Source organism: Accipiter gentilis, chromosome 4 (genome assembly GCF_929443795.1).
Source record: "Accipiter gentilis chromosome 4, bAccGen1.1, whole genome shotgun sequence".
NCBI classification, from domain to species: domain Eukaryota; kingdom Metazoa; phylum Chordata; class Aves; order Accipitriformes; family Accipitridae; genus Astur; species Astur gentilis.
The window spans coordinates 36,369,320-36,390,195 of record NC_064883.1 but is presented as its reverse complement, the minus strand read 5'-3'; the positions used below and the strand labels follow the sequence as shown (position 1 = coordinate 36,390,195).

The following is a 20,876-nucleotide window of genomic DNA, read 5'->3' as shown; positions in this document are numbered from 1 at the left end:
ATCGCTAGTGAAGAGCTTCTCTATCTTTCACGTGTCTATATAGCTGTCTGCCTTCCCAAGTCTGAAAAAGGCCATTTATCATGTCTAAAAGACACTAACAACATGTTTTGATTAATTACTTTGTTTTGTGCAAATCTTTTAATAACTACCATAACTGTACATTGAAATAAGTCTGCCTTTAGTTTACTGCCTTGCACTGTTTGTCTGCATATGGTTTCGGGACAAGATGTACATGAGGAGACAGTATGCAGCCAACAAAAGTCACTGATGGTTAAAGAAGTTGTCACACACTGACCACCTGGCACACAACTGGAAGCACATTAGACGTTGCCTTTTAACCAGTTGTCCTTAGTCAGCTGTAGAAAACACAGCAAATTGTGTGCACTATTTAGCTGTTCCCATTTGTGAAGTAGGAGAATAGTGAAGCAGGTTTAATCCAGAGTGATCCCACTTCTGCTGCTGCTGAATCTGTTTGAAGGCCACCCTTGTAAGGTGGTTTGCAGCGCACAGCCTGCTTCCTACTCCTGTGTTGATGTGGTGGCAGCTCCGAACAGGCAATGTTCCCCAAGAAAAGCCACACGAAAGAGAAGAGTATGTATATCTTTATTTGAAGAGCTGCTGGTTGAATCACATTGGTGTAACTAACTTGTTTTAAGTAATAACTGGGAAGGATGACTAGAAGCGTTAGATGATACACTTTGCTGATAAGCCACTATGTCTCATTTTTAATAATAGTGTTCCCTATCTTCTGCCAGGGTTTAAGCACCTCTCAGTGGAAAGACTGCAGGGAAGAGTAAGTCTAAGAAAAAGAATGTTATCAGCTGCTTCTGTGAGCTGTTTTTTTGCTTTTGTTTTAAATCATGAAAAGGACGAGCATGTCAGTGAAAGCAAAGCAAGAAAAGCAAACAGCAAAGCTGAAAGAGCATACTCAAAAGACCAAAAAGCCATGAGGCTCCAAAACTGAGGAAGATTGCAATGCTAACATCAAGCCAGAAAACAATTTCTCTCCTGTCAAGTCATTATTTTAAAGTAGAAGGTTTAAGGTCTTTCTTATAATTAAAATCTGATGAAAAGTTTATGTGAAAAGTATCAGGCTAAGAAAATAAACAATGGAAGTTTTTACCTAACAGCATGTCCCCAAGATAAATTCCTACCTGCTCACTCCACACCAATGCCAATAACATATACAGGACTGAACATGCTCACTAATAATTTGTGTTTCTTATCCAACAAACAGGGAACATTCTTGGTGTTCTTTCAAAGGATAGCAATTAGATATCAAGCAGTAAAAAATGAGGTTCCCTTTAGAAAAAAACCCCAAACTCTACAGAAATTTTTGGAAGAGAACAAATTTTGCTGATCAAGACAGGAAGAATTAATTGTCTATTGTTGTATTTAGGATTGGTTTTTACTGTAAGTATTAGGAGGGAGATGAGGTGTAACTCAAATTCTTCAAAAGTTTTTTAAAGGAGGAGAGCTGACAGAAAATCATTATTAAAATGCTTACTGACAGCCGGACACTGAATCATAACTTGCAAATTCTTTGATTTCTTTTTTGATGTAAGAAGGCAAACTCATCAGCTTAATTAAAAAACACACTCTGCAGGGTTTTGATTTTCAAATGAGTCCACGGGAGTCCAGAAATTGAATTCTTTTCTTAATAAAGCACATGCCTGATATGTTTATTTGTAATGAGTTACTGTGGAATAAACCAAACTACAGATTACTAAAAAAACCCCAACTCCAAAAGCACACAGGAAAGCAGAAACAATGGAAAAGATAAGAAACTCTCAATAAACAAGCAGGAAGCTGACTGGGGAGAAGGAACGTGCACACCTGCTCGCAGCCAAGCCTGCAAGGTCAGCTATTCTGAAGGCATTACTCAGAGTATAGAGGCTACCAAGAAAAACAGGACACTTGCCTAGGAAAAGCTGAGGACAGACAGTCCAGAGGTGGTCCAGGGACTATCAGCAAGAGCTTACAGGCTTTTAGCGGGAGAGGAAGAAAAGGCAGCAGAAACAGTCAAGCTTGGGTGATAAATCTTTTCACAACGTTCTCTCCCAGGAATAAAATCTTGGCTAAACGAAGTGTCCCTAAGCATATAAAAAAAGACTAAGGATTAGGTAAAGAATGAATAACAGCCTATATAGTTTGTATGGTCTTCTTTTTGAATGAAAGCTTATTGATGAGTTCTGAAGATGCTCTTCAACCTATTTTGACAGCCTTGTACAGAGCTGGACTTGTTAAGCTAATGAACAGCATTCAAGCCATTCATACCTAGAGACTAAGTCCCAAAGTATTGAGAAATCAGAAATGTGAGGGAAAGCCAGACTGATACTTAAGAATTACACTTGAGAACAACTCATGGGTTATAGCCCCCATCCTGTAACCACAGCAAGAGAGAAACAGTAAGTAGGTTTGTTCCCCCTAAGTATCAGCTTAAGTATGCACTTTCCATACACATGCTTTGCTTTTCTCTAGGTTCTAGTTTTGCTTTTGTGATCTACAAGCCAAGTCAAGTCTGCTGATGTGTCACAACGAATGTTGTCCAAAATACAACTAATCATCTCTTTTCATAGTTTCATGAAGCATGGATTCAAACCTAAACTGAAACACACACTCCTCACCAAAGGGTGACCCTGGTGATTTGCTTCTTATCAATCTCAGCAACAGTGTGGTAGCTCTTTACCTTGGTGAAAGATGGGCTATGGTGTCTGTCATATCGTATGTGACCCATTCTCTCCCACTGCTTGCCCACAATCTGTCCATAGCAGCTACTGGAAAAATACAGGGAGACTTGTAATAGGAATTTATACAATAGTTATTGGAAACTCCTTGTTCACTGAAGGAAGGAAACCACATTTGTGATACACACTGGGACATAGTATGATGAGGGTAGGAAGACATATCCAAGTTCCCTCGGGACAGGAAACTGCTTATCCCCCCAAATCCCATCAACACAAAGAAGTTTGTATTCTCCACGTGTCATACAGAGCATCAGCAGAGAACATCACATTAAAATTTCAAACTGTCTCTGTCAGGGTGATGCCTCTTGTATTGCAGGTCTGACAAAAGTCTCTGAACTGTCTTCTCAATCTACTCTGGCACACTCAGGCTAACTGAATTCATCACATTGTGACTGAGCATTGCTTTAAAACACAGATTTCTTGTTAAATTTTCCTGAAAAAAATTGTTCCAAGTATGAAGATTTTGTCCAGAAACGCCACACAGTTAGGAGCTTTCATTAATAAATAAAAAAAAAAAAAAAAAAAAATCAACAAACCCCCCACCTCTCCTCTCTTTCCTTATAGTGTGGCATGCTACAATTTCTCACCTACTATAAACTTCTGATAGAGTTTCAATGCAGATATACCTTGATGTAGGTGCACTCAAGCCTTCTGAAAAAGTCCCGGGTCTAAGTGGAAAGAAAATGCTTTTAGGCAAAATATTCTTTCATGTAGAAGTCTGTGACATTCCTAACTATACTGTTACAGCTGATAGAACGACTCCAGGTCCTGACCATTCAAAGCACTCCTATAAGTAGCAAAAGTTTTATACTCTTCCCACCTGGCTTTTCTACAAGGAAGTCTCAATGGAAAATCTAGAGCACAGAGTAAAATATCACCAACTCTATCTATAGTAGGAACCAATGCGCAGCTCCTTATCTGCTATTGTCCTCCACTGTTTTAGGTTGGCCAACCATATGTTGAATCCAATTTGTGAGTTTGTACTCAAGGTATCAATAAATGGGTAAGAGTAAAGCAACACGCTTGGGAAAATTACTTGGTTAACTTTTGCTTTGCAATCAACCTGGTGTTCAGTATTCAACCTGACACATATTTCTTATAGGCTGCCTGATAATACTTAGCAAACTTCAGACAAAACAGCTCTGTCCCCAGTCTTTTCTCTGTTGCATTCAAGCATTTTTATTTGTTTTTTCTCTCCCTTTACTTTCTATGACAAGATAGAGAGGGCAAGCATACTTCTGGGAGCAAAGAGAGTACGTGAAATACAAAGGAAGTGGAACTGTAAAAACAAGCACGTGGTAGAGAGAAAGTTTCTCTTCAAAGAGCTAACAATCCATTAAACAAGAGATGAGACCTCAAAACAAAGGGCAGAGAAATTAAAACTGGCATAGAGGATGAAGGTTCATAAGCTCAGACTCCCAAAGTGATGGATCACCCATGGCTTTGGCCACTGCGCTCTGTAATCAGAAACTCTTATCTATTGCAAATAGAGGTAAACTCCTCATTCCATCAGTAGGACAAATTGCCCAGCTTTCCCAGGAGGTGCTCTGCTTAGCGTAGTCACTCTTTTCATCTGGTTTATCCTGCAACTTGGCACAATATTGTGCTCCTTGTTCAACAGAAAAGGCTTAGGAGAAAAACCAACCCACTAACTGTCATGGTTTAACCCCAGCCAGCAACTAAGCACCATGCAGCCGCTCACTCACTTTCCCCCCACCCAGTGTGATGGGGGAAAAAATTGGGAAAAAGAGGTAAAACTCATGGGTTGAGATAAGAATGGTTTAATAGAACAGAAAAGAAGAAACTAATAATGATAATGGTAACACTAATAAAATGACAACAGCAATAATAAAAGGATTGGAATGTACAAATGATGCGCAGGGCAATTGCTCACCACCCGCCGACCGACACCCCGCCAGTCCCCGAGCGGCGATTCCCTGCCCCCACTTCCCAGTTCCTAAACTAGATGGGACGTCCCATGGTATGGAATACACCGTTGGCCAGTTTGGGTCAGGTGCCCTGGCTGTGTCCTGTGCCAACTTCTTGTGCCCCTCCAGCTTTCTTGCTGGCTGGGCATGAGAAGCTGAAAAATCCTTGACTTTCGTCTAAACTCTACTGAGCAACAACTGAAAACATCAGTGTGTTATCAACATTCTTCGCATACTGAACTCAAAACATAGCACTGTACCAGCTACTAGGAAGACAATTAACTCTATCCCACCTGAAACCAGGACACTAACATACATTATTACACAGCACCAGCTTGATATGGACACAGTGTTCTCCATGGTCTTCCCCAGCTTTATCCCTCAGTGTGATCTAACGGCTGCATGTTCAACACATCAGTGCATTTGACCGCCCATGGAGAAGGGAGCAAGCCCACCCCTGATTCTGTGGAGCAAAGTGACATTATACCTGCACTGGCACGCTGCTCCGATGGGACCCCACTGGCATAACAAACCAGCGGAAGACTGGAGAGTCGGTGGTTGGCACAGAGCCATGCCAGAGGGATAAGCCTGTGCTCAGAGACTGTTCATTTTCAACACATGTTGTAATGGGACAGAGCAACCTATTCTCAACAGGGACAACTGGGTGAAAGAAGATGTTAGGGACATAACTGTATCAACTGCATTGCAACACAACGGCAGTGTTCAAAGGTTAAATAACGATGCCCAGAAATGCAGAAGCAAACACTGTTAATTAAAGATTGCTCATACTGTTTACCCCTTTTTTCACAGCGTTCTTTAACCATTTATTCCCTACATTTTTGATGACATGGAATGTAATTTTTTTTGAGAGGTGATAAGGCAATTTTTTTTTTTAGTCAGTAGTTGGGTTGGCACACAGACAGAGAGCCTGGCCAGGAGTTTTAGTCTGGTTTGTATTGGCTCTGGGATAGGAAAAGCCTCTTCTGAACTTTTACTGAAGTCTTTTCTGTAGAACATACTTTCTCTCCTCCTTGCACAAATGCATGTGTATTTACAAAAAGTGGCGAGTTTCCTGTGTGGCAAGCTGTCTTCTCCTAGCTATCGACTTTGGGGAAGGCAGTACGTATGATCCTTGTAGGCTCAGATAAGCTCCACAAGCAATCAGCTTTCCTTTCCTGAAGCAAGAAAGCAATTGTTGTGCAATGAACAAGGTCAGCCATTTCCTGGTCCACATCGGGAGCCATGCTGCAGTATCTCATGTTTCTCTACAGCTGGTAGAAGAGCACTCTTCTGAAGTGTGCATCCTCATTTGGCATGGAGCATAATCCTGACTCGCCCTTCCCCTTACACCCCACAAACAGGGATGCCCCATTCCTTACGTGGGCCAGATACAGTGTCCTTGAAAGCTCTGAACTGTAACTGAGACATTTGAAATATGCTACATATTCCTAGTCCTCCCACAGACTTTTGCAGCTTTTAGCAGGAGAATGAGTTTGCTCTTTTTTGTTCAGCTCTTTTTTAAAAAACAAAAACCTATTCAACAAATTACAGTTGCATTCTTCCTCAATGTGGAGGGGTTGTTAAAAATTTTTTTCCTATATGAGTATAACATGCCTCAGCGGCTTTCCTTATTCAGTATTAGCTGCATTTGCTCCATAGGCATGTCGAACATTCAACATACTGTAAGGAAAGTGATACCTCCTCATGGATCAGGGATCTGGGTGTTAGTTCTACAGAGATCACAAAACAGGGCACTCCTCCCATGGTAAGCATCATTACATTAAAAATTTCTACATTATGAAACTGTTCCTTGCACTCCTTGCATAAAATGCCTCAGCATACAAAAGAAAAACAGCATCTTCTTTTGTACTTAAATCAGGTCTTGCAGTTGTATGTCAAGTGGTTCTCTTGCATCTAATTTATCACGCAGCCCTGTTTCTTTTTAAGACAAGAAATTAGACTTGCTGTAGATAGGAATCGTGCACTGCTAGAATCAAGATAGCAGAAGTCTGCTTCTACCTATGTTTCAGAAAAAATGTATTACTTCTGTTGTTTTTGCTCAAGTTTTCAGTTTCCCAGTAACTATAAAGCCTTGATACCCAATCACCAGCTGTCTAAGAAACACAAATATGGAGAAACAAGCTGTTGCCTAATTTTTGCTGTACAGATGCTGAATTACCTAACAGATCTTCTGCAGCCTGGTTTTCCAGTTTTGAAGTAATGGTACTTCCACCCCTCCCCTCAGGGGACTTTACCCCCGAAAGAATAAAACTGCTGGGAGACATACCTCAATGTGATACGAATTCATCCCTTTCATCTGTTTGTTCTTTTTGCCTCATGTAATTCCTCTCCCCTGACCTATATTTGTCTTTTTTTTTTTTGATTTAGCCTTTGGAAACAATCTTTCTTCCTTTGCTTTAGTAGCCAACTCCTGGTAACATGATGATACAGCATCCTTGTTTTTTGTGGGGTAGTCCACAAACACAAGTGACTTGCTTGCAGAACAGTAGATTATTAAGATCAAGAAGGCTGATACTCTGCACTAATGAGTTTAGAATGCCAAAGGATTTTTAATAAGAGGTTATTTATGTACATATAATACATATTTATGTCTTATTTATATTGCAGTAAAGGATCAGCCCTGAAGTCAGGCATTTAACAAATAAGTAAAACCACAAGTCTATCTCAGGGAAGCCAGTATCCGGGGTGACATCAAGGAAAACAGCTGGAAGAACAGGCAGAGAGAGGCAGGAGGCAACAGAAGCAAGGGCAGTTATTGCTGCATCAACACATAGTGCAACGGAAGAATCCTAACAGCTTTTGAGTTATTACTGGGAGGCAACTGATACTATGATAGGAAAACAGGCTCCCCGACCCCACCGGTACTATCAAAGGTGAATTTTGACTGAAAATTGTAGATAAGGCAATGCTAAGTATAGCAATAGTATGTGCTGTAATTATACAGAGGAAAGGTTGGCAATTGCTGCCTTACAGGAAACTAGTAGTTGAAAGCATGAAAGTCTCTTATGAGTTTAATCAGACCTTTGTTGTAGCTACCATGGAAACGAAGGATATACTGAGAATTCATTTCCTAATACGTGGCCTGTAAATACTCTGAGTAGAGATAATTTGGTAGCTACATCTACTGGAAATGCAATCAGGACATACTAAATAGGGTGAGACATGGTAAATGTGGTATCATCAGAACAGATTACAGTTCGGCTTTGTCTTTTGATTGTCCTGGGCTGACAGCACTGACTTATTTTCAGGCAGATACAGGGCAAGTGATTTCATAGAAATTGCTGTGTTCATCCAACACAGATCAGTCCTTGCAAAATCATCTCACCCCTGGGAATGTGAAAGTAAATGAGTCCCCGTAACAACGGATCTTTGCGGTGGGTGATGCTATAATGAAGCAGTCTCAAAATACTTTCACAATCTCTCTGGGTATTAAGGTAAGAAAGCACATAGCCTGAACAGTGTGACACCTAATTTCTCTCCAGCTGCAAGCAGGTGTGCTATTAATTCTGAAATATGGCATTCACAACAAACAGTGAATACCCGACTGAATGCAAGAACATCTGCTCTAAGACGACACTCTATATGAGGGCTGTGGAGGTTACTAACAGAAATAAACTGTTGCTTACATTTCAAAAAACAAGTGTGTAAGTTTCAGACTTTGGGATGTTTAAACCATATATGGGCCTCTGGTTTGGCTGGGAACTGGGGATACATGGATATGCAGGGGAAAGTTCTGCTGACTTTTCATGAAGTTGGGGCCAAATTTTGTTGACCTGCAAGATTTTGACAATGAAAAGTCAGCGTTTTAGAAAACATCTGCAATCCCATGAATGTGCCACTGGAAAAGGCCTGGGTTTTCTAGGTTGTTGCAGCCTACAAACTCCACCGGTGCAGAAAACTTCACGCCACGCACTCTGTGAAGGGCTGCGCCGTGCCATTATTCAGCCGCTGCTAAGTACCTCCCGGGCATCTTCTGTCCTCCTGCTGCACACATGAAGAAGCCAGAAATGTGGTATGCTCTCACGCACTCAGAAACCTTAACTCTAAAGAAGAAAAGCGTGTCTGCCATCTCCCACTTTGGATGGCAGTGGTGATAATCCATAATTCTGGGTGGAAGGAAGGTAAAAGCTGAACGCTTTTAAGCAGGCTGTGAAGCACAGAGGTTATGTGATGGACACCAATGCAGAAGACTGAATTCTTTACGACTTTACTGTTAGTTTTGCTGAAAGGCATGGTTCTTGGTTTACTTTGGATTCTTCAGGTATTATAAAAAAGCTGATTTTAAAATAGTTTTCTCTAATCTCTGAGATTTAAAACTATATTAACTCTACTTATAAATGAAATAATAATAATAAAAAAGCCATGCAGGCCTGCCACTAATAATTTCCATCCCTCCATTTATTTATTATCTCATTTGTAATGCAATCTGGAAGTCAGCTTCACATAGTGACTTCATCTCAGGCCCCCTTATTATATGATCTGAAGTAAATCAACTTTCTATTTGTTTCTCTCTGGAGATCCTTGAGTAATTTTCCTCAGGAGTTCTGCAATTATCCTTACAATTTTTTCTGCTGGGTCAAAAGCAAGGATGTAGTCATATAAATTGCATATTTGCAAAAGCTTTTCTTCAACCTCTTTTCTGCTCTGATTGAGTTTGAGCTTGAAATTAAGTCTGTAAGTAAGCTAAATCAAATAGGAAATTAATTTATTTCTGAATAAGTGTGTCTACAGCCAGGTTAATTAATTCAGATTAACTCTTCCAAGCAACCCTTGCCCACCTGAAGGGTTAACAAATTCTTTGTTTTATGATGACCCACCTTAATACTTATATGCAGGCCCGTCTTGATGCATAGCACATTCATCATATTTTTCTTTCTCCTTATTCTTTGGAGAAATGCTAAATGATAAGGCTTCAATAAAAATGATTCCTCAAATCTTCCCATTCCATCCTTTCTTCTACGATGTGCTACAACTCCTATATTCTCATAGTGTAATTCAGTTTTGTCAGTTTTGGCAAGATTGCAGAACGAGATCTTGAATGTCTCTTAAAAAATGCAAAATATAAACTACCCATGTATTTTAAAATCACCATGAGGTAAGCTGTAAACATGCAAAATGTCAGCAACCTTTGCTACAGTTCATACACACACTTACCTCATGGTAAATGAGAACAAATACATGGTAAGGCACATATTGAAGATCCTACAGAAGAGCAGCTCAGCTACCTAGGGTCTGGTGCCAACTTCTCCTCTAGGATTTGGGTCTACAGGAAACATTCTTTCATTGCTAGCTCCCTTATTTCAAATGCCCCTCAAACCTAGCCTGGGATGATTTGTTTTGAAGTTTAATGATTTCACACTCATTATAAGCTGTTCAGCCTTTTCCCTGTTGAACCACAGTGTGGGAAAGGTGGCTCAGGAATTTGAGCTGGGAGAGTTGTAGTTAGGATGCATTTGTTTTGGCAGCATCTCCAAAAATCTCCTATATTAAGATGTCTTTTAAAAGAAGTGCTGAGTGTGCTTGGAAAAAGAGCTGTTCTCTGCAGCGGTGGGATCTCTGGGGCAGGGGTTGGCAGCCCTCCAAGAATGGTGTACTGGACCGATTTTTTCTTTCTCATCTTCTGAAGTTAAATGTATGAGAAAAAAAATCAGCAAGAGTGGGAGAAAGGAGGTACTCCCTCCTGAGAGTCCAGGCACCACAACCACCTTACCAGCAGTACCCTTCCTCCATGCTACCAGCTGAGAGATGCTGAATCCACATTCGCCATTTCTCAAAATACTCCATTTCCCAGCTTTACTGCTGTGCCTTTTAAAATTTGTCCACATAGTTCATGTAGCACATGTGGTCTCATTTGCTGGTCTTTCCTCTAGGACACCATGAACCCTTAGACATAGAGGCAGTGCAATTTCACTTACGCTGCAACTTCCCACATCATTTCTGACATCTGGAAAACACAGTTTTTAGAGCTCACTGGTCTCATTTTTCTTATGCATTACACTTGCTCCAGGCAGTGCAGAACACTGGTCATCTTCAAGGCCTCTTAGGGACCTCATGAGAAACAAGGGACTTAATAAACTTGGCCCAACCCATCTGTCATATCCTCATCTCATCAGAGGAGAATTCTACAGCAGAAATCATACAGCCAAGAGCTGCTATCTCATTCCCAGCATATGCATTTGAACATATTGCACCACATTTTCTATCACTTAATGTTGTTTTTTTTTTAGTTTTTAGTTTTTATTGGTGCATACTTTTCCTGTATTTACATCATCCCTTTGGGGTTTTTTTACTGACAGGTGTGGAAACAGTAAAAGCCAGGTCCTGGCGCATGAGAAGGTGCTCTGGCTTTCAGCATTGGGATGGAGAACTAAAGCTTTTTGTTTCGGCATACTCTAAAGGCCACAGGGGTGTCCCTTTGGAAAAATGAAGTTAGTAAGGACCTGATGTTTCATTTCTCCATGTGTTGAACACCCAGCTGAGGGAGGATAACTTGTTCTCTGGAGAGTAGTTAAAATAGGTGCTGAGAAGTCTCTGACAGAGAGCTGCTCTCTGAAACCCGCAGGCCGTGACTGGCTGAGAGACACAGATCTGGGGGATATTTATCGTGATCAAGAAACCCAATTTCTAATCTGCCCAGTTTACCCATGGGGGTATTTCATTCGGAGCTGCCACAGCAGCAGATGCTGCTGTACTGCGCTGCAGCCTTTACGTGGCAGTAGAGCCCAGCTCTGCGTCAGGCCACCAGAAGGACAGCCGCAGGCAAGGGGCCAAACTCTAGGAGCAGTTTTAGCACTTCGGGGCTACTCTGTGGAGAGGTTACAGATCACTATTGTAGAGCACCAAAGAAGTAAGACTGTTCTTCCAAAAGCAAGAAAGGCTACATGATGTTTTTTTAAATAATGGTGGCAGAAGCTTCAGGTCCTTCTACATGGGATTTCAATGTTAGCAGGCGCAGAATGCAGCTGATGCTAACCAGGGAGCAGCAGGTCCCTAGTGACTGTATGGAAGACATGTAGGGCCAACATCCTCTGAAAATCTCAGTATTCGACAGAGCTAGTTCATTTAGACAGCACAATAAGACTGTGAAAGCTAAGCCATTCAAGTTACATACTTGTTTACTCCACCACATAATTCCTATCTCCTTATCTCATACCACACCATACCAAATCCATGGATTTGCAGCTTCCAAAAGTACCCGAGAAACCTAGCTTCTGAACTGCACTAAGGAAAGAAAACCGTACGTCCAACTGCAGCTACATCTACATGACCGTTACTAACTTTGTACTCGAGTCTGTGCCTGCTTTTGCTTCACGTCACTTGAGCCAGATCAAGCCAGATGCTGACATCTATTCTGCATGCAGAAGCAGAAGTGAAGTGCAAGCCAGTTTTCCTTTGATGGGGTTTTCTTGCCTGAAAAGCTACTGGCCAGAAAAGCCTCTTGGCAGAAGTTACTGATCCGGCCTACAGCAACATTTGGCTTCAGTGTCATCTTGAGCCCCCAGATAATATTATAGTACAGGCACTAGCTAAGGAACAGCAGCTGCTAAGAGAAAAACATTGCCGTGATCTACACTTGGCAAACCTTTCCAAATACTGTTTCTAAGTGAGTAAATACTACAAGAATTTTTATATTCAGTAGTAAACAAATAAAAAATGCTTATGAGTATTACCTAAACTAGCTGCCACATTTGTATAATATAGCTTAACCCTGCAGTCACTCAGTTACTACACTTATAGCATTATCTATTTCTTTAGACATCTGAAAAATGATCAAAGAAGCTGACATTTCAAAACATAATGATTTCAGGATCCCCTCCTGTATAAAAAGAAGCAGCCAGGAAATTTTAAACCTTTCTGGTTCTAAAGAATTAGACTAAATTCCCAATGTAGGCTGAATTCTAAAATCAAATTATCTTAAAACACAAAATGTGCCAGGAACATTTAGGAAAAAAAAATAGCTTCCATAAACTCAGAGTCAATTTTATTTAGAATATAAAAATCACAGAAACCAGGTTTTCAAAATTATAGTGCTGAAAAATTCTGTTACAACATTAATGAAATAATAATAATAATAATAATAATAAAAAAAGACTGATGTGAGAAAATAGGTAGGGATTAAAAATGTCACAGTCTGACATTTTCCATAATAAAAAAGCGTAAGTTGAAGGTGATATTAGTGGCAGCAATGATTCTGAGCCTCCAAAGAGAGTTCATTAAACAATCTTCACTGACATCTAAATTTATGTAAAAAGCAAAGGCATGGAAGGAGAGTTGGATGACTTTCAGTATGTTAGACTTCCAATTAGGAAAACCTTACCAAGAAGAGACAGGAAAGGACTTTGATCAGAGTTGGAATAGAGGACTTGTTTGCAGATGTTAATTGAAATAAATTGTGCAAAAAAGCTAAGGAAGGGAAATGTTTTCCTAGAAGTGAATTACTTACTGGTTAAAGACTGCACATTCATTTTGTTTTGGGCCTTTTCCAAGAAGATGTGCCAAATATGATAACAAGCACTGAAACTGGGTAACAGCTAGGATCTAATAATCACAATATGATCAGAGCAGAGATACTGAAGTATTAAGCACAGCAAAACAACAAGCAAAACAAAGGCTTCTACCTGAAGCAAATCTGAATCTGAAGACAAGAAAACCAGAAAGAAATCTGACTTGCAAGTTTGTAACCTGCAGTAATAGAGTGTGAGTCATGAGACCAAGAAAGAGACTTCTGATCTCACAGGAGCAATGTATAGAAGGGGAGAACATAAATCAGGGTAGGAACATTGCACTGTATCTTAGCAAAGCTCCTCTGAAACTAAATTGGAAGATCTGATAACATTTCAAAATTGAAATGGAACTTTGCATTTACCTTCATTGATATTTGCTACATAGAGTTTTCTTTTGAGTGAGTGAAGATGCAGTAGCTGTTCAAACAAATTTGCTGGAGAACTTGGTGACTTGCTGAGGAGTCATGCTAGATAGCAATCAAGGTAGGAATTCAGAGCCCTGCCATAAGCCCCCAAAATACTGTCAAGCTTTCCAGTTTTAACAACAAGGACATTTTCAGAGCAGCAAGAGAGATCTGAATTTATAGTATAGTCCTGACTCTCCCAAGATTAAACTCCTGCACTAACAACAAGCAACCCTTTACATTCAATTCCTTACTTCTCCTCTCAGCAACAAAGTTTGTGTCTTTATTATTTATATGTATAATTACAACACTTTGCTCCATTCCTAAGGCAGGACCTTATGTACCATTTCACTGAACAAACGCCTTCGTTTTAAGGCAGCACACAGAGACTGAACCCAAGAAGCAGCAAGACCAACTTGGAGCACTCCTGGGGTATCAGGAGAGGCACACAGGGAAGAAGACATGCATGATGTCTCCTTTTGCCCATCCCCAGACTGACTCAACATCTTAGTTTACAAATGGCAAGCATACCTTAAAGAGACGACTTTCAACATACAGTCAAATACACGTTTTTAACAGAACTGCTCTGGAGAGTCACAGCTTGGAGGTTTGAGGACCATGGGTTGCACACCCACAAACTTGACAATTTCAGGAATAGTATTTTCACCTCTTTAAAAACACTGGGTAGAAATCAGACGATATTCAGTGTAATGCGGGAGAGGCTTCTAGGAGCTTATGCATCAAGGAATTACTACGCAGATCCCACAACCATTATTCAATGAAAAACCAGCAGCATCTACAGTGTGAACCCAAGGTTTCTGAGGGGAGAGGAGAGTTTGTCAAATTTATCAGAATGGTCTGGACATACGTGAACCTTCTCTGCCATCATTTATCATTTCATTTTCCTTTAAATGGGACTGGCAAGCTCTATGACTAATGGAATGAACGAGAGATATGTTACAAAAGGTTTAATAAGGAGTTCACTGTAATTTTCCAGTTGTGTCAGCACAATGAGTCTGACTGTCCAGCAAGATGCATCTCTCAAACACAATCCAGAACTTCCACAGTTGGCTCCTCAGTGCCCTCCACAACCATCAGTCCCTGGCTCCTGACTCTCAGCTTGCAAGGGTCTCTCTGCCACAACCACTGATGGGTGCTGCTGTCTATAGCTCCCTTATTCTGCAGCTGCAAGAGACGCAGCAGCAAACCATCATATGAGAAGGGTACTGATACTGCAGCAATCCCTGTAGCAGTTGAAACAACAGCTAAGCACACCTACCCCTGTAGCGCATGCAGTTTTTGCCTTCAAAGGTAAAAGAAGTTTCAGAGCTCACTTTTCCTTCAGTTATAAACCAATAACTTCCTTCATTTTGTGTTACATCTGGAGCAGCTTCGTGAAGAGACTTGTATCCCATTCATTTGGAAATGAGATTTTACCCTTTTGTTCAGCTCTGAAATTAATTTTATCTTCCCTTAATCAGTGCTTCTATTTAGGGCATAATGATGTTCCCAACTTGCTATACTTCAAATTAAATATTTTTCTTATGGCATTCACCGAACTAGAATCAGTAGAATAAAATCCAGCTGTGCCACAGAACCACAGACTAGTGGATGTCAGCAAGAACCTCTGGAGATCATCCAGTCCAACTCCCTGCTCAAAGCAGGGTCACCTACAGCGTACTGCTTGGGGCCATGTCCTGTAAGGTTTTGAATAGCTTCAAGGATGGAGACACCACAACCTCTCTGGGCAACCTGTGCCAGTGCTTAACCACTCTTAAAGAGTAAAAAAGTTTTTTCTTATGCTTAAATGGAATTTTTCATATTTCAGTTTGTGCCTACTGTCTCTTGTCCTGTCCCTGAGCACCACTGAGAGCAGTCTGGCTCCACCTTCTTTACTTCCCCCATCAGGTACTTACACACATGGGTAAGATCGCCCTGAGCCTTCTCCTCTACAGGCTGCACAATGCCAGCTCTCGCAGCCTCTCCTCACATATCAGAGGCTCTATTCCTTGATCATCTTTGTGGTCGTTTGCTGGACTAACTCCAGTATCTGTATCTCTCTTGTACTGGGGTGCCCAGCACTAGACCCAGCACTCCAGATGTGCCTCACCAGTGCTGAGAAGAGGGGAAGTATCACCGTCCTTGACCTGCAGGCAGCATTCCTCCTAGTGCAGCCCAGGAGCCTGTTGGCCGCCTTTGCCATAAGAGCACCTTGCTGGCTCAGGTTTACCTTGTTAAGCACCAGAACTTTGCTGCCAAGCTGCTTTCCAGCCGGTGGGCCCCCAGGCTGTCCAAGTGCACGGGGTTATTCCTGCCCAGGCACAGGACTCTGCATTTCCCCTTGTTGAACTTCACTAGATTCCAGTTTGCCCACTCCTCCAGCCTGTCCAGGTCCCTCTGAATGACATTACACCCACCTGGTGTATCAACCATTCCTCCCAATTTGGTACCATCTGGAAATGTGTGAAGGGTGCACTGTCTCACCAGCAAGGTCACTAATAAAGCTATTAAGAAGTACCAGAACCAGTATTCACCCCTAGAGTACACCACTAGAGACTGGTGTCCAGCTAGACTTTGTGCTGCTGATCAAAACTCTCTGAGCTCAACACTTCAGCCAATTTTCAGTCCTCCTCACTGTCCACTTATCTAATCCATATTTCACCAGTTTGTCAATGAGGATGTTATGAGAAACACTGTCAAAAGCCTTACTAAAGTCAAGGCGTACAACATGCACTGCTCTTCTCTCAACCTCCAAGGCAGTCACCTCATTGTAGAAGGCCATCAGGTTGATCAAGCATGGATTGAGCCACCTAATAAGAGGACTTCATAAATCCATGCCGACTACTCCCAATCACCTCCTTGTCCTTCATGTATTCAAAAACAGTTTCAAGGATTATTTGCTCCACCACCTTCTCAGAGACTGAGGTGAGGCTGACTGGCCTGTAGTTTCCCTGATCCTACTTCTTGCCATTCTTGAAGACAGGAATGCACCTTGTTTTCTTCCAGTCCTCAGCAACCTCACCTGATTGCCACAACCTTTCAAAGAATTGAGAGTAGCCTCACAGTAACATTGGCCAATCATGCATCCCACCATGTCCCATGAAGTTGTACATGTTCGGTTTGTCCAAATGTTTTCTGTCCTGATCCTCCTTCAAGGAGGGTAGTTTTTCATTGCTCAAGACTTTCCCACTGGTCTCGGGGGCCTTAGATTCTTCAACGCAAGTCTCACCAGTAAAGACCAAGGCAAAGAAAACATTAAGTGTCTTGGCCTTTTCCGTGCCCTTTGTCACCCGATCCCCTGCCCCATTCAGCAGTGGGCCCACATTTTGCCTGGTCTTCCTTTTGCTGCTGATGTGCCTGTAGAAGCCCTTCTTGTTGCCAGATTCAATTCCAGATGTACTTTGGCTTTGTAACTCCACCCCTGCATGTTTGGACGGTGTCTCTGTATTCGTACAACGAATATTTCTCATGTATAGCTACTACATGAGTTTACAGCAAAATTCTTTTAAAAAAGCAAAGAACAGAACTAGCCATTTCAAATTTTCATTCCAGTTCCGTGGTCTTCGGTTCTGCTTACCTGATCTATAGCGCTCATCCCGTGACCCTGAGGACCTGCGACGGTGGTATCGAGAGGAAGAGGATGGAGTAACAGGAGTTCGACGCTCTTGTGGTAATGCCTGGTCCACCCCTGCATTAATTAAAAAAACAAAAACAAAAACAAAAACATGCTCATTCTGATTGAATTCCAGAAGTTAATAGTGAGGAGGAGTTCAGCCTACACTAGAAGTAGAAAATGAACATTCAGTGGCTAAACCATGTCATGTCAATTGGTTACACAGTACATGCCTCTGGTCAGCTTTTCTGGTATGGTTATTTTCCTGGGTTTCTCTAAGACAATCTTTTTCCAGGATCATAGACTACATAAGAAGAGCATATAGACAGTAAGCTTGGTGGTGTTTTTCTTCTCCCAAACAGGTGATCTTTCATAAAACAGTATTCAGGAAATATTTTAATGTACTAATAAATGCAGACACCTTTGCAATGGATCTTGAAGCTTTCCTGGAAATTGGTTAAAAACAGTTCCTAAGAAGACTTAGCCTTAGTTCCTAATAGACTTAGTGTGTATTATCTAAAACCTCATGAAGTTGGATGATATTGGCTGGTGACAACACAATACTAACCTATGGAAACTAGATACCCTGCAAAAAGGGAACTATATATTAATATCTATAGGCATTTTCAGCTACCAAAGGCTAGAAAGTAAACAGTAACTGCATGAAACCAGGCTGAAAATAGTAATCTATTCCAGCAAAACAATAAAAATAACTCAGCCTTATAATATATACCTGCAGCATCTCAGTATGCCAGGCCTAAACATCCAGTATTTAAGATTCAAACCTTGTAATCATCCCTTTCTCATTGCAAATCTGCTTTTTTTAAAAACAGGTATTTTCTTAAAGGCTCCTTTAACGACAGCAGTGGTATAACATCAGCATTGTATATAACACTTCTAGAAACGAATGTTCCTTGACAACTTCCAGAGAAAAGTGAATTACTTAAGCAGGAAAATTCAAGCAAACAAAAGGAAAAGAAAGCAAACCTGCATCTGTAGCAGTGGCATAATACGCTACCTTGCTCTCCCCCAGAGCCGAGCCTGAGCAGACAAGCCCAGTAAGTGATGCATTCATCTTAGAGGTAATAAAACACAGAGCGTTAGGCACTGTGATGCACAGGGGCAAAAACCCAGGAGTAACTAAAGAAATTAAATTAATTCTTTCCTTTTATTTTTTTGTCTTTAAATAGTAGTTACACAATATGCGTAGCTGTGGGGACAGAAGTAAAACTGGCCTCTTGCTTTTAGGGTTGATGGTGGGAAAGATCTGTTAAAATTACTTAATTAAATTATTAATAATTAAGTATTCAAATGGGTGACTAATAAATTGAAATTGGATTCAACAAAACAATGCTCGGAAATATGTTCATATTTTTCAATTAAAACACAATGTAAAAACTCTCCACTCCTATTTCTGAACTACTCAATGCCTGCTTATTGGAGGGGGATAAGAGTTTACTTTTGGGGAAACAAGAATTTTTATGTACAATACAGACCAACTGAAAATACTATGTTGACTTCAGTGAGTTTCAACTATGTTTCAATGGACTCTTTAAAAAGCATCTTTTAAAAAAGTTCGCATTGTACACTTACTTCTTTGTGAAAACAAACTGAACTCAAAATACAGCTTCTTTCTTAAATCTTTGGAATATCAGCAATGTCAAGTCTGCTTTGATTTTGTGGCGAAGTGGCTGGTTGGCTAAAAAACATACTTGGAGTAAAATCTCACAGGCGCATAAAAGACAGAGTGAATCCATAAATTTCCTTCTACTCAGATTGTGATTAATAATTAATACTCTTAAATCAAATAAAATGTCTTCATTTAACTGCTCTGTCTCCACACTACAGTACTGTGTAATTTCACTTGTCCTCAAGCCTTTCTACTCTTTAAGGCAGGTGAACCTAACTTCTGAATCATTGAAATAATCAGAAGAAATATTTTCTCCTCCCTTGTATATTTAGAGTTTTTCTTTCTTTATTGAGTCACCCTGAGAACCAGCAATATAAAGTTAACAATAAAATTATTTTTGACCGAAAATTTTCAGTCTGTACAAGATGCTAACCACTATTACTCATCTCAGTTCCTATCCATATTGTCAGGAATGAGATACTTTCTGGAAATCACATATGTTTACAAAAATCCTAAAAAAAACCACACCACAAAATCATGGACCTGAACTTGCTGCTGTAGGACAGAGCTTTTGTAAAGAAAGCAGCGCCACAACTTCCCATGGCAAATGACTTGTGTAGGGCAACAGCGTGTGGAGAAGAATGAACAAAAATAATTTAGGTGTTACTACTGAAGTACAGCATCATGATTATACAGGAAAAGGGGATTAAATGCATCCTTCCAACAAAAAAACCACATGCAACAGGCTTTAGAAACACTGAGAGGAAATGAAACTGTGAGGAAAAGCATCAGTTACAAAGTGGTACACAGCTGCTGTAGGAGGGAGACCTTTCAGGCAGACCTGAAAGCCAGTGGACAAAATACATTCAAGCCCGTGGTTTCCTTCTCCTGGCCACGTGGCTATGAGAGCCCTCAGGTGTCTCAGTCTCTTCTGCAGCTGTGGGCAGTGCACAAAGCTCCTTTTCAAGGCGTAAAGGATAAAGTAACCTCAAACACTGACCCTGACATTGCAGAAGACAGCAGGATGCCCAACTGGCCGGGCAGCACGGCTGCCCAAGGCACCCCCTAAAACTGCAAAGGGCTCTTCCCTCCTCCAGCTCACTACGGAGATTATACCGCTACTTGTTCTTACTACAGATGCAGAAATCTCTCATCTAATCTTAAAATTGAGACACTTGAACTAGTTTACCTCCCTCCTACTTTGTACATGTGTGTTTGTTAAGTAAGTCTCTTCTGACACAATGGCTACTACGGAGTTTCTTTGTACAGGTAGGGAAGAGACAGCCCCAACATCCTACACTAGTAGTCACTTAAAGCCATAGCAAAGTAAATGAGAATATCAAAATATCTACTGCTTTTATGAGGCCTGGGGATCATTTGATGGCTTTACTTCCCACTTGCCCATAAATATAAAAACAGCGAATAAACCTCTACCCACGTATGGAGCAGGACGTGTGAACTTAGCTCGCCGATAGCACCGATTTACACAAGGAAGTTAATTCTGCACTAAAACAGAGAGGAGAAGCTCTCCATCAGCCATCTGTGGGGAGATCTCGGTTCGTACCGAGTTCCTTTAACATGAGAAAAAACAAAGCATCACCCCACTTTGGCGAGACAGTGGGAAACCTGATGACGGTTCCTTACTGAAGGAGCTGGAGCAGGAATTAGCTGGCACCTCCTGGACTCACACCTTCGCTTCCCGTGCACCCGCTCCCTCACACAGCACCAACGGTGGTGTGAGACAAAGTACACAATAGCGAGAACCTACACGCTGCCGTTCCTCAGCAATGGGTAGGAGTAAAAGCCATGCAGAATAATGAATACCATGAAATCAGTGAAGTGTTGCCATAAATAGCGAAGCAGTGTTAACAGCAGAATTGTTCACCTCCATGAAGGCTCTACCAATATAGTGCAGTAACAAGCATCTTCTTTTTTTTCCCCACTTCTACTTATGAACAGAACTAAATCCCCAAAATTGATAGCTTTCACAGCCAGCACACAGGGTCCGTGAGTTAAGTGCTAATGCTTG

General features: G+C 41.1%; 1 protein-coding gene across 4 annotated transcripts in view; it reads right to left on the bottom strand.

The window, feature by feature from the left end:
• DIP2C (disco interacting protein 2 homolog C) overlaps positions 1 to 20,876 on the bottom strand; it is a 335,666-nt gene that overhangs the window by 126,196 nt on the left and 188,594 nt on the right. For all 4 annotated transcript variants that reach the window (XM_049798792.1, XM_049798793.1, XM_049798794.1 and 1 more), the window contains one exon: positions 17,182 to 17,292. In XM_049798792.1, the coding sequence (XP_049654749.1) occupies positions 17,182 to 17,292 (111 nt within the window). The remainder of the gene's footprint in view (positions 1 to 17,181; positions 17,293 to 20,876) is intronic.